General features: G+C 42.3%; 1 protein-coding gene across 1 annotated transcript; it reads right to left on the bottom strand.

Annotated features, from left to right (window-relative positions):
- Positions 1–714: 714 nt before the first annotated feature.
- On the bottom strand, positions 715–20,455 carry aig1 (androgen-induced 1 (H. sapiens)). Its single transcript, XM_056405084.1, has 6 exons — positions 19,238–20,455; positions 13,421–13,576; positions 10,387–10,488; positions 2,382–2,497; positions 2,064–2,230; positions 715–1,392 (listed from the first exon to the last, which is right to left on the bottom strand). The coding sequence occupies exons 1-6, from the start codon at positions 19,376–19,378 to the stop codon at positions 1,373–1,375; spliced, it is 702 nt and encodes a 233-aa protein (XP_056261059.1). The 5' UTR covers positions 19,379–20,455; the 3' UTR covers positions 715–1,372.
- Between the last annotated feature and the right edge of the window lie 1,463 nt (positions 20,456–21,918).

Genomic DNA, 21,918 nt, shown 5'->3' with positions numbered 1-21,918 from the left:
AGACCAGACCAGACCAGACCAGACCAGACCAGACCAGACCAGAACAGACCAGACCAGAACAGAACAGACCAGAACAGACCAGAACAGACCAGACCAGACCAGACCAGACCAGAACAGAACAGACCAGACCAGAACAGACCAGACCAGAACAGACCAGACCAGACCAGACCAGACCAGACCAGAACAGAACAGACCAGAACAGACCAGAACAGAACAGAACAGAACAGACCAGACCAGACCAGACCAGAACAGACCAGAACAGACCAGAACAGACCAGACCAGAACAGACCAGACCAGACCAGACCAGAACAGACCAGACCAGACCAGACAGACCAGACCAACCAGACCAGAACAGACCAGACCAGACCAGACCAGAACAGACCAGACCAGACCAGAACAGACCAGACCAGAACAGACCAGACCAGACCAGACCAGACCAGACCAGACCAGACCAGACCAGACCAGACCAGACCAGAACAGACCAGAACAGACCAGACCAGACCAGAACAGAACAGAACAGACCAGAACAGACAGACCAGAACAGAACAGAACAGACCAGACCAGAACAGAACAGAACAGACCAGAACAGAACAGAACAGACCAGAACAGACCAGACCAGACCAGACCAGACCAGACCAGACCAGACCAGACCAGAACAGACCAGAACAGACCAGACCAGACCAGAACAGACCAGACCAGAACAGACCCAACAGCAATGATTCTCCACTCAGACTTTATTAATGTTTGTACTGACATACATGTACCTGTAGTGACCCAGAGGATGAGTAATGATCAGTAATAATCAGTAATGATCAGTAATGATCAGTAATGATCAGTAATGATCAGTAATAATCAGTAATGATCAGTAATGATCAGTAATGATCAGTAATAATCAGTAATGATCAGTAATGATCAGTAATGATCAGTAATAATCAGTAATGATCAGTAATAATCAGTAATGATCAGTAATAATCATGATTAACACATTACTGATGTTGAGTTTCTCAGTAGCTCATGAAGGAATTCATTCACTTTGTTAAATAGTTCATATTACAAACACTGTTTCTGTGTGTGTGTGTGTACCTGTGTGTGTGTGTGTGTGTGTGTGTGTGTGTGTGTGTGTGTGTGTGCCGTCCTCAACGTAACAAAGCAGAAAAAAAGGTTTCAAGCTTCATCTGTCGTTTTTTCCTTATTTACATTAAGCTGATGATGATTCTGTTATTTTCATAGTTGTCGTCATGGATACAGTTCAAAGGTCATTCCAGAGAGGTCGCTTGTTTTCCTGCTGTCCTGGGTGGGCGGGGCTCGTTCGCCCTCCTCTGTCCGACCCAAGCCGATTGCGAAACCCACACAGCCGAGGGGGGGGGGGGGGTCACTCACCTTTGACCTTTTCTGAGAGAAAGAGAGAGTGAAGTCAGCAGACAGTGTGTGTACCTGTGTGAACGTATGTACCTGTGTGTGTGTGTGTACCTGTGTGTGTGTTTGTGTGTGTGTACCTGTGTGTGTGTTTGTACCTGTGTGTGTGTGTGTACCTGTGTGTGTGTTTGTACCTGTGTGTGTGTGTGTACCTGTGTGTGTGTTTGTACCTGTGTGTACGTATGTACCTGTGTGTGTGTTTGTGTGTGTACCTGTGTGTGTGTGTGCCTGTCTGTGTGTATGTACTTGTGTGTGTGTGTGTGTGTTTAAGTGTGTGTGTACCTGTGTGTGTGTGTGTGTTTATGTGTGTATGTACCTGTGTGTGTGTATGTACCTGTGTGTGTACCTGTGTGTGTGTGTGTACCTGTGTGTGTACCTGTGTGTGTACCTGTGTGTGTGTATGTACCTGTGTGTGTTTATGTACCTGTGTGTGTGTTTATGTGTGTGTGTATGTACCTGTGTGTGTGTACCTGTGTGTGTGTATGTACCTGTGTGTGTTTATGTACCTGTGTGTGTGTTTATGTGTGTGTGTATGTACCTGTGTGTGTGTGTGTGTGTGTACCTGTGTGTGTGTGTGTATGTACCTGTGTGTATTTATGTACCTGTGTGTGTGTGTGTGTGTGTGTGTGGTGTGTGTGTGTGTGTACCTGTGTGTGTGTGGTCCCAGATGTAGCTGTTGAGGATTTCCCCAAGCACGTAGAAGACACAGATCACCACCGTCATGGCGCTGAAGAAGACGACTCGAGCCAGCGGGGTGATGCGCTCCAGCACCGGGTACACCCACACACCTGTCACCTGGTGCACCCAGCACGTCCTGGGTGGGCGGGGCCACACAAAGTTCAGGTTCAAGTCTTTTAAACCACCTGCACCAACCTACACCTTCATTATCTCATATTACATGAAGCTACACCATGACGTGTGTGTGTGTGTGTGTGTGTGTGTGTGAAACAGGAAACATCAGGTACCAGAGGATGTATCCCACGCCGAAGCAGCACACCGCCGCCACGCCCCACGTCCTGCTGGGATACCGGTGGTGGGTGGTCCGCATCTCGATGATGATGAAGGGGAGAACAGTGGTGTGCTGAGAGACAGAATGAGTAAATATTAATCCTTCATTCCTTACAGTTTGAGTTAAAATGGTCACTGAAGTATTTAAGGTTTTCTCCTTATCTTGGTCTCATACTTAAGGAATCACTTAGAGTCAGTTAAACTCAGCGACCGGGAGAACCTGATGGACACCTTTACCCATCAGGAACTGATTGTACATTATAGATTTGATCGGCAGTCGGCAGGAAAATGGAAACTGTAGAATTTTACCACTGTAAAATCTCTGAGCGAAGGAGAAATTCAACCTTCAGGGTCAAAGTAAAGGAGAAGACTTTAGGTGTTTTGTGCAACCGGCTCCTGGTTCTGAACCTGGATTCTGGATCAAGATGAAGTGACTTTGGACAGACAGGAGGCGGAGCTGGAGGCGGAGCTGGAGGCGGAGCTGTTCCTCAGTATCACTGTGATAAACTGTGTGTGGTAGTTATCATTAGGACTCAATAAAAGAAGAAACTGTTGAGACTGTGATGAGGTGTGGAACTTAAAGGAGCCCTCTAGTGGCCATTACTGGTGCTGCACCTTAAACCCACAGCTTTTATTACTGAGCTGGAATATCTGACGTGTTTATTATTTATTATTATTATTATTATTATTATCATTATTATTATTATTATTATGTGACAGAAGAATGGACACGTGAACACTGTGTTTTTTACTTTTTAGATTCTCGGCCAATGGATCAGTTTGTTCTCTCTTAATTATTCATTCACCTCTGTGTGTGTGTGTGTGTGTGTGTGTGTGTGTGTGTGTGTGTGAAAGAGAACATCTGTGTAACCCATCTAAACACACAAACACATTTAATGGAGGCCGTGGCCTGTGCAGCTATTTTCTGTGAAGCTGTTTCACACAATCACACACAACTGTCAATCTGTGTCACTGTGTCTTACACACACACACACACAAACACACACAAAACCATACACCTGTCTATATCCTCAACCTGCAACATCCTCTGTACACCTTAAACATCTGTCTTCAGTCAAACATCTGTATTTAAATGGATCAGAGTCTCCTCCAGATGTTGATGTTCACAGTCTGCTTTTACATGAACTACTCTGTTTGTCCACTGGGGGGCACTCACATACAACACACACACACACACACACACGCATAATTGTCTCAGCAGAATTGAGACCTCTTACCTCATTTGCACTCTCAGGAGCACAGCTGTAGATCTGTGTGTGTGTGTGTGTGTGTGTGTGTGTGTGTGTGTGTGTGTGTGTGTGTGTGTGTGTGTGTCTCAGACTGTTCACCCTGAGTGAAGTCAGGCTGCTGAACTCTTTAGTCTCCAGCCTTGTTATGTTACAGTGAGAAAAACAGCGGCTGGGATTCTTCCATCCTTTAATTGTTCCCAGACTGAACTGATGGAAACTCGGTGGTTTGATGCCGTTGGGTGCGGGAGGTGTAAATGTGGCCCAGCGTTGGGCCAGGTTTGGGTCAGAGCTGGTTATAATCCAGGGTTTTCTCTTATTACACCTCAGATAAAGAAACTAGCTTCAGCTCGTTTGCTTATAGTTTAACATTGTCTCCTCACGTCCACTACATGACATGAGTGGGAGGGTTTAATACACTAACACAGTTCAGCAACAACAGGTTGCTGAGCCAATCAGAAGAGAGGAGGCTCTGAGCCTCTCTTCTGATTGGCTGACTGTTTTCTGAGTGATCCAATAAAAATACATCAGATTTCAGGTAAAAACACTCAGAGAAACCAAATCCTGCAAGGTTTGTATGGTGGGTACAGGTGGGCGGGGCTTGGTGACTGCTTTGTTGTGACATCACAAAGTTCCAGAAGTCCTGACGGCTGGTTTTAAGGCTCAGTTTCTGAATACAGGCTGTGTGCATTTCTCTGTGGACTGAGGCTTTGATACTTTCACAGTATTAATATAGAAGCTAGAGCTGATCTATAATCACACTACACATGGACACAGACCTTTACACTGGAGGAGCTTTAAGTTTTTTCACTAGTCTTGGTTTCTGTCCAATGTTGGATCTAAATTTTGTGTCAGAGGAAGAAAAGTGTTCAAGGAAACACTCAAGTCTTTATGCCACAGGAGGCCGAGTCGACGAGAAACAACATCAGGACAGAGCAGCTCTCTCCCCTGGGGTCTTAAATTCTAGGTTTCCCTCCCATCATTACACTGTACACACACACACACACACACACACACACACACACACACACACACACACACACACACGTCCTGACGCTGCAGTTTTACCCAGAGTGCCTCAGTGGAATTCCAGTCTCTTGGTCGTGTTTAAGTTTAGTCTCTGTTGAGAGGACTCGCCGCTCGTAAATAATACTCCCTTTATTCTCACTGTCCCTCTCTCTCTCTATTTTTGTTTCTTGGTCTCTCTCTCTCTGTTGCCCCCCCCCACCCCCAACTGAGGTTTGCGGTTTCACTCCAGCAGCCAGCTTTTCTGCCTCTGTGGAAAATCCCACCCCCCCTCTTGGGCAAACAGCAGTGGTTTGATCCTGCGGTCTGGGGCTAAAAACGGGACAAACCATTTCACGCAGAGATACATAGCTGGGGGTGGGTGGGGTCACATGGCTGAGGGTGGGGTCACGGGGGTCAAACATTTTCCACTGTCGATGAAAACAACTGAAACTGATGCATCAGAGACGGATTTACTGAGAGAGGAGGTTCAGACGCAGAGGAACCAGCCCAAACGACAATCTGAAACACTGTCGGCTGCATCAGCACTTCCTGACTAAACAGACCTCAAAGGCTGCTGATGCTGGTCTGCTGATCAGCTGATCACACCTTTGGAAACAACTGACTCGAATAGAGTCCCGCTCCCTCTGAACCTTGACAGGTCTTTCATGTCATATCAGTTATCATAATTATGAGGCTCTGACTCATAAATAACGTTTACGTCAAACTCCATTTCATAACTCCAGCTGAGAAACTCCTATACAGAGTACAATACAAAGTCCAGTTGATCATATCTATCTAACTCGCTCTCTCTGTATTGACAAGGTTTCAGGTTTATTTAGCCCCGCCCCCTTCCCCACAAGTTGACTGGATTGGTTCCTTAGGTTTGTGACATATGAAACCCTGGCTGTCTAAATCTGTTTTTATGAGACTTAAAAAGTGCATTGTCTCTGTTATAATAACAAGGGGATCTGCGCTCTACTTACTATTTTAAATTAAAAAAAAAAAAATTCACATTCAAAAAACAAAATTCTGTGAGAAAACGAGTACACAGCACGCTGTCATGTGCACCCTGACTGACAGGCACACAGGGCGGTAAACAGACTGAGCGTGCAGGTATAAACAGTTTTGTTGTACGTTGGCAGTATATCAACAAGTAGATTCATCTATCGAGCTTGATGTTAGCTAGTGTCACCACGTCTCCAGTTTCAAATCAAAAGCCCTCTGCAGAGTTGTGTCATTGTGACTTTATGACATTGAATCGGCGGCAAAATCTTTGAAAACATTTGTATCTTCACTAGAATCTAAAATAAAGTTTTTACAGAAGATGGTGAAGATGAATCCATTGGTGGGTGGCTCAGGGTTTGAAGCAGAACTTGTCGCTTTGTCCTGCACCGCTGCACCGATAAAGCTTTTTCAACTGAACTCTACTTGAACCTTGAAAATCAAATGAAAAGTCTCCTGTTGACATTTTTCTCAACTGTTTTCTGACTTAAGGAGCTTATCACGTCACAGAGGGACAATCCTGCTCCACTTTCTACAGAGTCTGCCCTCGTCTTACCCTGAGCACAGGGTGCAGAGAGACAGGCCGGGCGTTATTAGTTTCTGTTTGTACAATCACAGTTCACAGATAACAACAATTACATCTGGATTTCTGTCATTTTGATGTATTTAAAAGAAAAAATACTTATAACACTGTTGTGTCTTGAAAGAAATCTTCACTTTAAGTTTCGATTAGAGCTAAACTGATGAATCGGCCAATATTAGCTCACTGCTCACTGAAAGGTGTCACTTATCTCCTCTATGATCTCATGTGTTTAAATTAATACTGATTTAAACTGACAATACATTAAGAATCATCATGAAGAACCTTTGGTGTTTGATGACTATTGATTACATATATATATATATATATATATATATATATATATATGTCACTAAAAATAACACAAGTTGTCAAGTTGTCAGAAACACAGAGTGATGACAACAAAGCAGGGGCAAGAGAGGAAGGTTAAGTGAGGATGCTGATCTGCAAGAGTGAATGTGAGTGAATGTGAGTGAATGAGTGAGTGAGTGAGTGTGTGAGTGAGTGAGTGAGTGAGTGAATGTGAGTGAATGTGAGTGAGTGAGTGAATGAGTGAGTGTGAGAGAATGTACCCAAACCGACAGTGATTCACCAGATGTGAACGAACAGCTGATTATCGGCCAGCAGAGCAGAGAGCATTGTGTGTGTGTGTGTGTGTGTGTGTGTGTCACAGGTCAATGGCGTCAGACTCAGTGTGAGACTAACACACACACACACACACACACACACACACACACACACACACACACACACACACACACACACACACACACACACACACACACACACACACACAGAAACACTTAGCTATGCTTGTGAGGAGACAGTAACTCATTTAACTGTGGAACTAAAAAACAAAAAATGGTAAAAGTTGAGTTTTTGTTTTGATCAGTGTTTTTCTCTTAGTAACCGACACTGAGCAGAAAAGGACCCCGCCCTGAATCAGTCTGTGTGATGCTGGAAGAAACTGAGAAAAAGGGTTTAAATACTTTGTCAGAGGAAAAGAAAATCTGTCTGCTGTCAAAGGCTCTTTAGTTTGAAGTAAAAACACCAACCATCATATTTCAGACCTGTCAACACGACGTGTATTTACCTCTTCAGGCCTCTACAGCTTTTCAAATCACACACTCTGATCATAGCTAACCTGTGACAGAGGCTCCACAGGACAGTGTATATGTCTGTGTCTAAAGTTGGGAATCACTGGGTTATCAGATAAAGCTCAGTCATTCCCAGTACGAGTAAACAGAGGTGTGTAGTGTCACTGGTTGGTCGGCTGAGTGTCGGGGTTACCTGATTGGTCGTCGCTCTTTCAAAATGATTTTGTGCAACAAACCTTAGCGTCTTTCCGTAGAAGAGGAACACCTCTCACACAGCGGCTGATATCAATGAGCTTCTAACTCAGTCGGATGAAACCAGCTGACACTAGACTGGACGTAACTAGGACGCTGAAGGTTTGGTCGAACTTTTGTTTTTGCTTCTACTAAAAAGCTTAAAGCTCCATCCAGTCTAAAGGTCTCTGTCCATGTTCAGGTTCTATATTAATACTGTGAAAGTATCAGTCAGCCAATCAGAGGAGAGGCTCAGAGCCTCCTCTCTTCTGATTGGCTCACAGACCTGTTGTTACTAGAGCTGCAGGGAGAAGCCTGAGAGAGGAGATGTAAAACTACACTGAGATGGTTTTTATATCTTCTGATGGATCAACACTTCAAAATAAAACACAGGAAAAGAAGAAAACATGGAGCTTTAAAAGTCGTATCCTGTCTGAACTTTTATCGGAAGTGTGATTAGCTTCATATCTGTTCATCTACATTCACAGTGAGGGAAGAAGCTGCTTAACTTCAACCTCAAACTCAATAACAAACTGCAGCGGCTGTTAGAGGAAATAAAGAATGGAAGTTAATGAGTTTTCAGGAATCACATCAAGTGCATAAGTATCAGATAATGGAGCAACAACAAGTCTGCAGTCAATCTTCACTTGTTCTCTTTCAATTACTCCACTGGCAGCCCCGCTGCATCTTTTCCTCTCGTTCGCTCAGCATCGCTCGACCCCTCCCTCCTCCGATGGGAATGGCGACACGGTTGCCGTGGCAGCCAGCATAAACAAACAACAGCGATACCATGGAATACCGCAAAATATTTACAACCACTGGACACACACACACGCGTCTCTCCCATCGCACACACAATGTTACACAAAGGCCTGCGCACGTGCACAGACCTCCTCACGTTTTCTGTCTCTAACACACACACCACACACACACACACACACACACACACACACACACACACACAAAAACGGCCGTTGGTGGTGTTCTAGTTGTTTTGGTCCTTGGCGACGGCGCCATAGCAACCACTCAGCTTATTACATCACCTCCTGGAGTAGGAGAAGAGACACCAAACAGACGCACAAGCTGTCTTTGTCTCTTTCGATTTCAGAGTAGTGTTGTGGGATTAATAGTTTAAAAACATGACACACACACCTCCTCACCTCACGCCGCTCTGCGGACGGCGCTCTGGCTCAAGGAAGTTTGATGAGGAGGTTTTTTTGCATACTGCAGTCAGGGCGCTGGAAAAATGTTGAGATAATCTCAGCGGCTGATTGAAACGCACACACAGCTGACGGCGTTATCAGTCAGGTGACAGGCGCGGTGTGTGTCAGTCGCTGTCTAAACATTAGATTAAACCCGCTTCCTCTAGATGGTGAATCAAAGCCAACGACCCGCGAACAGCTCTATTCAAATCCAGAGGTTCACCAGCTCCGAATCTGACCACTGATAAGATAAGAGCTTTATGGAGCTTATGATCCACTGATATGAGTAATGACCCAAGCAGGACTCATTTTACATGTCCTGCCATGTAGAACATATATCATATACAAACATTATATAATATGAGGATCCATCAATCAATTTACAGCCACTGATCTGACACCAGAGCCGACGTATATGATGTAAATGCCTTGACCTGACCAACATGAACTGCGTGTAATGTATAGGAACAAACACATGTTCATTTACTACTGCACGCAAAAATTAATGAGACGCAGGAAACTGGAAAAGATGAAAGGAACGTCACATCTGGGATTTATTTAGAGATGATTGCTGAGTAGGTTCAGGTTCTGAGGTTTTGCAAAACTGGACCAGGAGCAGGACTCTTATATAATCCCCCACAGTGTGTCTGCCCCAAGCAGAAACCTCTGAGGATGAAACATGAAGAACCAGAAGCTGCAGTTCCTCTAACGACCACTAGAGTCTGGCTCCAACAGTGAGTCAGTCCCCATAGACTCCCATGTTAAAATGTCCAACTTTACAGCAGAAATAAACATGTTTACAGCCTGGTACAAAAACTGTTTTGGTCTCTAGAGCTGATTTCCTCCTTCATGACACCTGTTTATATAACTCACCTGTTTATATAACTCACCTGTTTACATTTTATTAAGGACTAAAGTTATGGAGGATTGAGGGTGTTGCCTCTTTGAGTGACAGGTGTGTGAGCGTATGCACCAAAGTCTCAGCTCCACACACGCCCCTCCTCTTTGACTATTTATGCATTAGCTGGGAGTTAGGGGGCGGAGTCAGACACTGCAAAGATGGCGACGGTGGAGCAGCTCACTCTGAGCTTCAGAAACCTGTGAGTGAAGTCAGAGGCGACGGCCATCTTTGTTTACAGTCTGATCTGCCCTGGGGTTTCCTCCCTGTTTGTATTAATAAAAGGACTTTTAATATAGTAATTGAATATGTTTTAACTGTCTTTGTATTGATTGATTGATTGAATGATTGACTGCTGTTAGTTTATCTAGTTTATGTTATCCTTCTGGTTTCAACAGCATCATTGATGTCATTTATTACTGTATAAGTTATGTTCTGTAATGTCAGTGCTCCATGTTGCTGCTCGTATCGTAGAGATTCACAGATTTTTAATCCCAGTGAGGCATGTTCCTGGTTAAATTTAAATTAATTATTATCATATCCGCTCACTCTTCACCGCTACCGTTCGGTACAACACCTGTATCAACCTGCCTGCTGCGCAAATATGAGGCAGTGACCCGTTTCTATTGACGACGGGTCAGTGAAGTGGTTTCATTAATGGAGACAACGAATCAGTAAATTGAAACAGAAAACTCACCATGCCGTGGTTGAGCCACTGAGGAATGAAGTTGTCCAGTAGTCTGGGGTAGACCAGGTCTCTGTCGTACAGGTACAGACTCCAGAACGTAAAGACCACGAACTTAAAGAGACAGAAAGAAAAAACACAAACACAAAGTTAGTGCTCATCAGTCCTTATACAACACATGTTACCACCAAACAGCTGCACACAAACCCTGAGATGAAAGATGAGGAGACTGGTGCTGTCTCTCAGCCTTTCTTCTAGACTGGTCAGTAAACAGCTGTTAATGCTAACGTTAGCTACGTGGCAATAGCAAAAACTTAGATGTAGCGCCTTTAAATCTTGGCACGCTAATGTTCACATTAATCCGAACCCAAAGCTAAAGAACCAAAGCTTGAAAACATGTCTAATTTAATTGACGTAAACACCCTGAGGCCAAACTTCACAGGTTTTCCCTCCATAAGTAGCAAAGATTCATCGTCTCGCATCACAAACCCACTAACATGGCTGCTGACATTTAGGTTTTTTTTGAGGCCCAGAACATCCTGATGGTCGACCACCGTCTGTCCCACACTTCCTGAACGCACCATAAGCGAACACATCCTTGGTCTAATGTATCTCCAGCAGCCGGGTTGGACCCGGGCCAGACCATGTTATGTAGGACGGGGGTGGAATTACCTGCCCGTCATCTGGGTTCCAGTTAGAGGCATCTGAACCAACACCCCCCCCCATTGTACCCTGACCGGCATGTTCTCTGCTTTCAACAGGCCGGTGGTGGCAGGAAACATACACACACACACACACACACACACACACACACACACACACACACACACACACACACACACACTTCATTCTTGTATGCCACATATTTTCCACACTGCTAGCTGCCCATATGGACATGCACGCACATATATGTATAATATATGCACCTGCACACTCACTACAACACACACACACATACACACACACACACACACACACACACACTCTCTATCCATATCAGTCAGACTAGGTTTCCAGACATTAGCTGTGGTGATAATCATGTCTATTGTACTGTGTGTAAACTGAACTCTGTGTCCAACTCGTGGCACCACGCCAGCTGACTGGGTCTATAGGTGTGTGTGTGTGTGTGTGTGTGTGTGTGTGTGTGTGTGTGTGTGTGTGTCAGACAGAGAAGATGTGTGTTGTAGCATTGACGGTGCCAGCGATCTAACTGGCACTGATGTTGCTCGGGGCATTTAGCTATCAACCGTGTGTGATTAGAGTGTGTGGGTGTAGACTATGCATATTCATGACTGTGTGTGTGTGTGTGTGTGTGTGTGTGTGTGTGTGTGTGTGTGTGTGTGTGTGTGTGTATGTGTGCAAGTGTGTCGAAACTTAGGATATGGTTGCTGTCAGACAGGTTCCTCAGTGCAGTGCCACAGGGCAACTTGCCAACTGAAATCTTGAATAGAAGTGTGTGTGTGTGTGTGTGTGTGTGTGTGTGTGTGTGTGTGTGTGTGTGTGTGTGTACCATGTGAGTAGTGTTGTGAGAACAGCCTGAGGATCAGACAGAGGTCACCGTCTGGCTGTCTGAAGCAACACACCGTTTCCTCTGTTCCGTTTATTCACAGTGAGATTTAACTGAGCTGCTGAAGGTCCACACTCACACAGTGGACACACCACACCTGTCCACACCTGTCCACACCTGTCCACACCTGGTGTTAACATCCATCTCAGGTGATCAGATCACAAGTGGACAGCTCTGAGTTCAGGTGTGAACGCACACGACACGAATTTGAGATCCGATTCAGACGTGGTCTGGACCATGAGACCGCATACTTTTAGCATTGTGAATGTGACCTGGGTCACACCGAAGGACCGCCCACTCTACTGACGTCCTCTGAAGGACCGCCCACTCTACTGACGTCCTCTGAAGGACCGCCCACTCTACTGACGTCCTCTGAAGGACCGCCCACTCTACTGACATCGCACCACACCTCCTTGCCTCTCTCTCTCTCTCCTAGTTCTGGAGATATCGCGTTCACAAGGACAAAATCATGTAATTTTCATCCAATCAATAAGTGGACGTTTGTGCCAAATTTGTTATTGACATACCGTGTTCACAAGGCCAAAACGGTGTCCTGACCTTTGACCACCAAAATCTCTCCATCCCCAAATATTTGAAACTGTACCTAAAGTTTTTTTGGTGGATGTTACAGAGAGAAATTATGAATTAATTAATTAATCAGGTTATTTTGTCCGTAAAGAGATTTATTTTTACAGCTGCTGTGGCAGGTTTCTTGTATATTAATCAATCAATGATCTTAATTAACCATTACTTTGCTCTGGAGGGATAAATGTTGTTGACCTTTGACCTACAGACATGTTGTCTAACTGACCACACACACAACACGAACATGTCAGTGGGTCTAAACTGACAAAGCCTCTTCAGTTACGTTGCTGTGGAATCAGTGTAAACAGCTCATGTCTGTTTATTGGTGATTATTGTCACCTCTGATTGATCTCTCCGTTGTTTTCTTCCAATAACTGATTATTTGTTTGGACTATAAATGACTGATTTTAATAAAGCGGCGTGTTTGTTTGTGGATGGCCCCTGGAGTGACCTTTTATATAACTCAGAGATGCTGCTGAATAGTTTATTGTTGTTGTTAAGTAAAGCCCTCAGACTCGGCCTCGGGCTAACTGCACCATGTGACAAATTAAAAAGTCTGAATAAAAAGCGTCTTGTCTCACCGAGGTCTAAATGTATCGTGACTTAAACAAGGACTTTCAAACCTGACTGTGTTTTTTATGGGACTTATAAAAGAGGAAACCAACATTCAGGCCATTTGACACAAAAAATTTCCATAATTAGAGGTTTGTAGGAAACTGCTGTCACCACCCTGCAGAGGAGAGGAGAGAGCTGATTATACTGCAAACACATTACTCAAGCCTTTGATTCCTGCAAGCCAGGCTGATCCTACCCCAGGCTGTGTGTGTGTGTGTGTGTGTGTGTGTGTGTGTGTGTGTGTGTGTGTGTGTGTGTGTGTGTATCCATCCAGCTCACCGCTCCGACAGGGAAGGCCAGCACGGCCATCATCCAGTCCCTCAGGCCAATCAGCTTCCTCAGCTGCCGCTCCTGCTCCCTGCTGTCGCCTCCCTTCGTCAGCAGACTGGACACATCGATCAGGACGCACACGCCGAAAAACACCGCCTGGATCACCTGCACGAACACACACACAAGCACAGAGAGAGTTCAGTCCGCTTTTTAACGTGACAAGCGCTTCACAGAGCGACGAAGGAAGAAAGAAAGGAAGAGCTTCGACTGTAAATTTTTAGCAGTAAGAAAAGAGGGAGAGAAGAAGAGTTCAGAGAGGACAGGATGAGCAAAACACTGCTCTGCCATCAAAGCCATCATTACATTTCATGGAGCAGCCACTTTTTCCTACGCCTGCTTCTCTTTCACTCAGTCGTTTCAAACATTATCCCAAAATCATTTGGGAGGCTCTGAGCCTCCTCTCTTCTGATTGGCTCACTGACCTGTTGTTACTAGAGCTGCAGAGAGAAGCCTGAGAGAGGAGATGTAAAACTACACTGAGATGATTTAAATATATCTTCTGGTGGATCAACACTTCAAATAAAAGTATAAAATATGGAGCTTTAATGCTGAAATCCAATAAACACAAAATCATGTGGCACCTTTAAAAGGGAGCGAGGCAGTCGCCCATCACCTAGCAACAGCGCTCTCAAACTAAATCCACTTGAATGCCAAACATATCCTGTACTTGACTTCCCATGTTAAAGCAGCACTTGTGTGTGAAGGCAGCAGATATTGTTGCTTCTGCAAATGTCACGAACACGACGTGACCTCGTCCACGTCTGAATAAAAGGGAAAGAGATTTTCATCAGCTGTACTTTTCTTTTCAAAACAGCAGGGACGCTCCAAAAAACATGAATATTTTAAAGAATCAGCAGAAAACTTAGCATCAAGTATTTCTAATTATTATTATTGTGGCTTATATAATTAAAGCTGCCGTCTAAAGAGCTGAGTGCAAATAAAACCGTGGATTAAAAGTGTGTTTCATCAGATCTTATGGATGAAATACAGTTTTGTACTCAACTCTTAAATATTAAGCACTATTGTGAAAACTGTGCTGCCATTTTAACGTTTCACAACGAAACAGGAAGTTGTTATAATAATAAGAGTTATACTCTTATAAAAAGCAGTGCATACGCAGTTATACTCATAGCGCCACCTAATGGCAATAGCATCCACTTCAAACTTGGTCAGAAAATACTTACAGACCTTGATGTTACTTTATTGTGAAAGTTTTCACCATGAAACAGGAATTTGCTATAACTATAATATACTTTGGGGCTGTCATCAACATCTGCATGCTACTATGACATCATTGTCAGAGCGCCACCTGTTGAAAACAGGAAGTAAGTGAGTGATAATCATTTGATTTATATGATGTTTTCACTCTTATATTGTGAATCTCAAACTGAGGAGGAGCTGTCGTTGCCGTTGAGTGGACCAGCTCACTGTTTTAACCTCCGTCTCTGTGTAATGAAACACTCCCATCAATATGTTCACAATGATCGATCTGACCTTCTTTTCCAGAGGAAGATGGAGAGGATGCACACACCCATCCCCCACCCCTCCTCTACCTCTGGGAGGATCTGGTGTCGCCCAGTGGGTGAGGGAACGGCTGGATGTTGGGAGGCATTTTAAAGCTATCAGATGCCAGTTCATATATATATATATATATATATATATATATATATATATATATATATATGTGTGTGTGTGTGTGTGTAAATCATCTTATTGTCAGATTTAACGCTGCGACCCTGTCTAACGTAGCTTGTCTGCTACTTAGCTAGTGGCTCTCTATGAGAACTCAGCTAGCGATGATGCTCTGAACGCTAACAGCACGCTCCATCTCTTCTCTCAAATATTTGTGAAATGGATCTAAAAGCAATCGAGTCAGTGCAGCACCAATATGCAGGATCTCATGTTGCACACACACACACACACACACACACACACACACACGACTGAGAGCCAGATGCTGTAGCGGTGTGTGTTTCCTGGCTGCTGGTGTTTACAGGTCATTAAAAGCACAGTTAACCAGGAGGAGAGGTCTAATGTGGAAAATATGACACAGCTATTTCTCACGCTCACACACACACACACACACACACACACACACACACACACACACACACACGGTAAGTATGCACTTCAGAGGGGATTATTTTGCCTTAACTGAAACACATAATGATGTTTATTAGCCTTTTGGGCCAATTATCAATCAATATTTTATTAGATACATATGAGTTATTATCATTAATAGTAATAAATATCAAAGCAGAACAGTCGTAATAAGTATAACTGTTGTTATTGTTGTTGTTACTGTTGCTGTTTGTGTTTTTTTATTTGCTTTTTAAAGCCTGTAACAAAAACTTTTCCAAACTAAGGACAAAACCAAACGCTTGTGTTTGTATCACAGGACGAACCAGCAGCTTCATGAACAGAAGTGTAACATCCGTGTAAAGAAACAGCAGTGAGCAGCTACAGGGTTTATAACTCTGAACGCCTCACAGCGCTCAAAGAAAAATAACCAGAGGAGAAATAAGTCCTGAAATAAACAAAAATAAAACCATGAAAGGTGAATTGATTTGTTGTTACAGCTAGCTCTTGGCTCATGCTAAAGCTAACATGCTAACAGAACAGCCTCTTTGTGAACGTTTGTATACATGTATTGTTTCGTATGAATGGGATCTGTTGTGCGTTTGTGTCCTCTTCCAGTTTTTGTGTAAACTCCTTGATTTAATATTTCACTTGAGAATCAGTGACACAGGCTTCAGCTGTTACAAAGCTTTTACATGTGTGTTAAAGGGCACTGTTTATTTTAAAGAACCTCAGTGTTGATGTTTATGTTTTACCTTGAATTTAAAGCTGAACAGAAACTACACACATTACATTTGATGCATTTGGTTCTCCTGTGTAATAATGTTCATCTTTATAATTAGGTGCAGTGTAAAGCATTCATCTGTTGTGTGTGAGTACGACAGCTCTTATATATATTATATATATTAAGAGTATTATTTTGTAGCCGTGTACCATATCTATAATAATGAATTCATCTTGAGTCTGTCCCTGGAGTCGTGCCTCTCTCCAACCTTTCAAATATCTGGTCGAGATCTAGTGACTGCAAAATCCATGGCATATGATTCCATCTTTATTTTATCTGTTAATTTCATAATTTTGCTCATTACACAAACCACCCTACATGCAACTCGTAGCAGCCACAAGACAGAAAGGAGCGTTTGGGTGAAATAAACCTTTAAAACTACACAGAAATGCGGCACTGCAGGAACATACTATTGGCTTTTATGGAAAAATATTATTTTAACTTTTAGTGTTTCATGCGTCATGTTTCACTTTCTGCGTTTGTTTTATTCTGTTTATAGTTTGTTTTATTCTCTTTCTTTTCATCTTTCTAACGTTGGGCTGTGACTGTGTCGGTCTGTTTGTTTTTGTCAAGTGTGTTATTGTGTGGACTGTTTTATGAGCTGCGCAGCTGCTGTAAGAACATTTTATAAAGCAAGACCCACCCAGGGGTTATTGATGTTTGATTTGAACTCTTCCTTTGACATTAAAAAATCTGCAATAACACAATAAGATAATATTTTTATATAACCCAAACTGGCAGATTAGGGTGGAATTAACAGTTATGTCACTGTCATCCTTTAGTAGAACAGACTGGGTTGTGCTGAACACGTTCTTTTATTATTATAAATATTATAGATTATAGATTATCTCTATATGATACATTTAACTTTACTGTAGGTCTGTTGTTCCAGGTTTTCTTTAAACTACATCTTTACTGTTACTCTCTTAGATAAAGTCACAGGTAGGTTTGTATTACAGCCACCAGTTTAAATGATATAAAATAAAACATGGCGTCATAGTTTCAGCATTCACCCACAGCTGAACCAGGATTTAAAACTGCATTGATTTAAGTCGCTTTTCTCAACACTGTCATCTTTAGTTTTCACTGTGCAAAGACTTTAAAGTTCAGTCATTGGATGTTTCTTGCCAAAATGCACCTTGGGAGTCGTAGTTAACGCCTACCTGGAGGTTTTTATGTATCTTCGACTTTCTATCAAAGAACCAGATATTCTCTGACTCAGTTCTTACTTTTTTTTTGTCCTGATGATTTAACCAGGAGAGTTTCATGTGGATCCAAGCTGCAGAGAGAGCTCCAACTGTGAGTCACTGAATACTGTCTATGGGAGAAATGAATGGGATTTCACTTCTGGAACCATGAGCGCCATAAATAACGATTCCCACATAGTAACACCATGAAAAATAAATTGACTGTGACTGCTGACTAGGGAAAAATGTCTAAAACTTTAGAAAGTTTTCTTTATCATTATTATTATTGTTATTATAAACCAGAAAATAAAGCCCTGACTGGTGCCTTCTGTGTATGGCAAAACGTTTTTGACAAAACTATTTTATGGAAACTATTTAAATGTTTTTGTACGGTGGCCCTGAGAGGTCAAAGCACTGCAACTTAAGAAAACACAGCAAGTAGACAAAACACAAACAAATTCAGGAAACATCATCAATTTAACAACACGTGCTGCAAATACTCACAACATAACGGAAGTGTTTCCAGGGGGACACTAAAAAGTGATGAACCTCGCTAGGACACACTTGCATGGATGTATTATAGCCGAATACATGTATTATAAATCATCAATGTGCATTTATTGCTCAATGCTTTTAGCCTAAAAAATCACAAAGCATTCAACAACAAGTGCATCCTGCCTGGTTCATCACTGGTTTGAGTCCCCTGGAAACACTTCCTTTGTTGTCTGTGCTATTTGCTTGTGTTGTGAGTATTTGCAGCGCATGTGTTGTCAAATTGATGAAGACGTTTTCTGTATTTGTATTTGTTTTGTCTGTTTGCATGTGTTTTCTCACATTGCAGCACACTGAGCTCTCAGGGCCACCATAGTTTTCTCTTTAAAAAGGCAAATCGCACAATAAAAGCAAATTAACTATAAATCTGGGTTGTAGCAATGTGAAAACCTCCCTTCAACCACAATTAAGTAAATTGAAGGACACAATTACTGATATCTACAAAATGGAGATAATAAATCACAGGATTAGGAATCTAGCAAAACTATTTGACATAAGATGGAAGATGATCCAGAAAACAAATATGATACAAAATAATATTAATAAAAAACAAATTAATAAAGGGAGAGGGTGAAAGAAAAGGGGGGGCAGAGGGAGGAGAAAGGAATAAGAACAGCTGTCTTATTCATTATTATATTATATTTCTCTGTCTCATCTTTATTTTTATTCATTTATTCATCTTCCTAAATTTTCTTGTTTAAATCAGCTTAAGTATGTTTTTGTTTTTTGTTTGTTTGTTTGTCTTGGGAGGGGATATATAAATGAAAACCTCCCTTCAGCAAGGAAACTGGGAAACCCTTAGAGTCAGCAGTGTACGCGCGGCGCGCCCCCGCGCAGGGGAAGCATTTGTGACAGAGGTGCAGTCTGAAGCACTACACCTGTTCCGGTTCAGCCGCCACACACCGAGCTCACCGGTAAACCACGTTGGAGGCTTTAAAGCGACTCCAGACACATTCAGTGTAAATCACCGCAGTTTTACCGCCTCCTTCTTCACGAGCGGTGAATCAAAGACCGGAACAAAGAGGGCGGGAAGCGGAAACGGTGAACGAGCGTTTAAATCCAACGACAGCGAGAAGCGGAGTCTGCAGCGCGGCGAGCATTAAGCTAGCTCACCGGGCGGGGGGCTGTTAAACGGGGTGGGGGGGGGGGGGGGTTTGGTCTTACCAGGTCGATGAAGGTCAGAAACTTCCAGCTGCCGCCGTAGGTCTGGTGTGCCGGCATGTCCAGAGCTTTGTAGTGGCAGAGGATGGAGAAGTACGACATCAGGATGGCGACCCGGAGAACCTGCGAGGGGATCAGCGCCATGATGTTCGCTCCGTGACTGAGTTCACCTTCCCGCCTTTACCTCTCTGCACCGATATCCACCTGTCTCTCCGTCTGCCTTTAACCACGTTTTCACCTGTGTGGACCTTCCCCCCTGTGTCTGCGTCTCCTGCCCCCCTCTGACTGTCTACTGCTTCCGTGTTATGATGATGATGATGATGATGATGATGATGCAAGGGGGAGGAGACCTGTCCTCCTGTCTGGCTGACTACACTACTACAGGGATACAGAACAAGCACAAAGAGGGTGTGAATACAGGTTTTAATTGATGAAACATGATTTCTTTCTAATTATGTTAAATAATAAAAACGTAATTATAATATTAGTACATTATTAAAGGCAGCTCTGGCCCGTAGAACCAACAGCAGTCAAGTCAACTTTATTTATATAACAATATATCACAAATTTCAAAAGCAGCGTCTCTACTATAACTAAAGTTAGAGAGTATTAGGGCCACATTGAGGGAAAAAAAGAAATCTTAAATTATGAGAAAAAAGTTATAATATTATGAAGGAAAAGTTTTAATATGAGAATAAAGTCATAACTATGAAAAAAATTCATAATATTATGAAAATAAGGTCGGAATATTATGAGAAAAAAGCCAAAATAATTCAAGAAAAATGTGTCATCTGCATAAAAAAGCTGATTAATTGGGATTTATCCAACTTCACAGCTGACACCTGACTGCACTTTGCTGGCAACTCAGACATTTTGTTTACACAATGGTTTACATGACAGTTCAGAATAAACTGTTCTGGGAAGTACAAGACAGTGAACACAACTGTAACAGGCGTTATTTAAGAATATAGAAATATGAAAAATGTATCAAGTAATTACAGGTTTAAAAACAAGTAACATTATTAATAGTGCAGTTAAAGTGACTTTTCTTACTTTACTGTAGTAATGTTGAAACTAATGCAACTGGGCTGTTAAAATTTAAAGGACCATTCCTGCTGTTTTTGATTTAGGTCTTGTTTTCCTGATGGTGGCATGTCTTCAAATGTTTGCCGTGTATTTCATCACAGTTTTATGTAGCCGCAATACTAAATAATAAAAAAATAAATAAAAGCTCTGAGCATATGAAATATTATTTTCTAAATTGTTCTCAATAGAATGAGTGTGGTTCAGTGATACAGTGGGAAAACCAGTATTATTCAAACTAAAAGGAAGTGAATTAAACTGAGAGAACAGAGAGGATGCTGACAGACATTATAAAAAAAAAAGAGCCTCAGCAGGCGAGGGAAGAGGTGATACTGTTGCCATGGTAACGCTGAGTATAGCTACTCAGGCAGAAGTGTAGTGCTGTTTCTGCACTTACAGCTTTATGGACGGATGGACGGACACACGCACAGAAACACATTACACAAGTCATGTCACACTGTGTGGCCAGCCTGCACATGATTGTGTTTCTATATGTGTACACACATCGTCTCTGTGGGGATCAAACCTGTGACAAACTGTAATTAAGCTGCCACCTCTACCCGTAAGTCCAAAATACAGTGGAGTGCAAACTGGCATGTACATAAGTCTCTTTTTAAAGCAGCTATAACCAATATTCAGGCAGCTGTTTTCAGATAAAACATTTTTTCCTAATAATAAAATTAAGTGCCATTCAATGAAATATTAACACATGCTTAATATTGTAAAGTAAAACTTTTGTTTTGGAAAACAAAATAAAAAAAAACAGATTAAAAGCATCTCAAACTTCAACTTGCAGTATTTGTGTCAACATTGAATCTTTAAGTGTAAAGTAATGTTAAAAACCTGTAGAAGCACAATCTAAATACAATATTTACTGATTCAGATTCAGATCAATTTTCTTACATTTCTCATAAAATATAATAAACTGAAGAAATGCAAATTAAACAGTTAAGTCTCTGTATGTCGTCTTTCAACTAAAGTGGGGTTGGAAACTTTATTACAAATAACATACACACCACTATTGACTTTATAACACTTTTATTTAATATATTCAGATGTAAATTTACAATATCAAACAATTATTCACAAATAGTTCTTCAGAGCCCCGGGATGATCTGAAGAACTAAAACTGGCATTTCTCCATTGGTCTATCTGCCTGTTAAGGTTCCTATAATGAGGAGGTGATGACGTCACCTCTGAAAGAGGGGGGCTGTGGAGCTGAGGGGGGGGGGGGGGTCTGTTGTTTTTTAGCTTCAGTTTGATCTTGTTTTCCACAGTATTCTCCTTATAGTTCTGACAACATATGTGGACAAACATTATACTATCTTTTATGTCAGAATCCAACTATACAGTGTATTAATAAGTCAAATCACAACATCCCACAAAGATCAATGAATCTTTACCAGAAGTGACGGAGCAACGGAGCAGATGAAGAAAAATCCACCTTCAAACTGCCAGTAATCAGCTGGATCCTTGGATCATCTGGGGGGAAGAAATAACAGCCTAAAGATGTTGTTTAATACTTTTATCATATATTATTATTATCATCCCCATATAAGATGTTTTACCCTCCTCTTCCCCTTTTAAAAATGTGCCGCAGT

This window comes from Seriola aureovittata, chromosome 19, assembly GCF_021018895.1.
Source record: "Seriola aureovittata isolate HTS-2021-v1 ecotype China chromosome 19, ASM2101889v1, whole genome shotgun sequence".
NCBI classification, from domain to species: Eukaryota; Metazoa; Chordata; class Actinopteri; order Carangiformes; family Carangidae; genus Seriola; species Seriola aureovittata.
Note: the sequence above shows the minus strand (reverse complement) of the source record. Positions and strands in the feature narration are given on the sequence as shown.

What these genes read in the sequence shown, in the direction of transcription:
- aig1 (XM_056405084.1), bottom strand. Translation starts at nt 19,378, where the DNA reads ATGGCGCTGATCCCCTCGCAGGTTCTCCGGGTCGCCATCCTGATGTCG. An exon ending in AGTGGCTCAACCACGGCATG is followed by an intron (nt 2,498 to 10,386) that starts GTGAGTTTTCTG and finishes TCTGTCTCTCAG; the next exon opens with CACACCACTGTTCTCCCCTT. An exon ending in GGCGTGGGATACATCCTCTG is followed by an intron (nt 2,231 to 2,381) that starts GTACCTGATGTT and finishes CCGCCCACCCAG; the next exon opens with GACGTGCTGGGTGCACCAGG.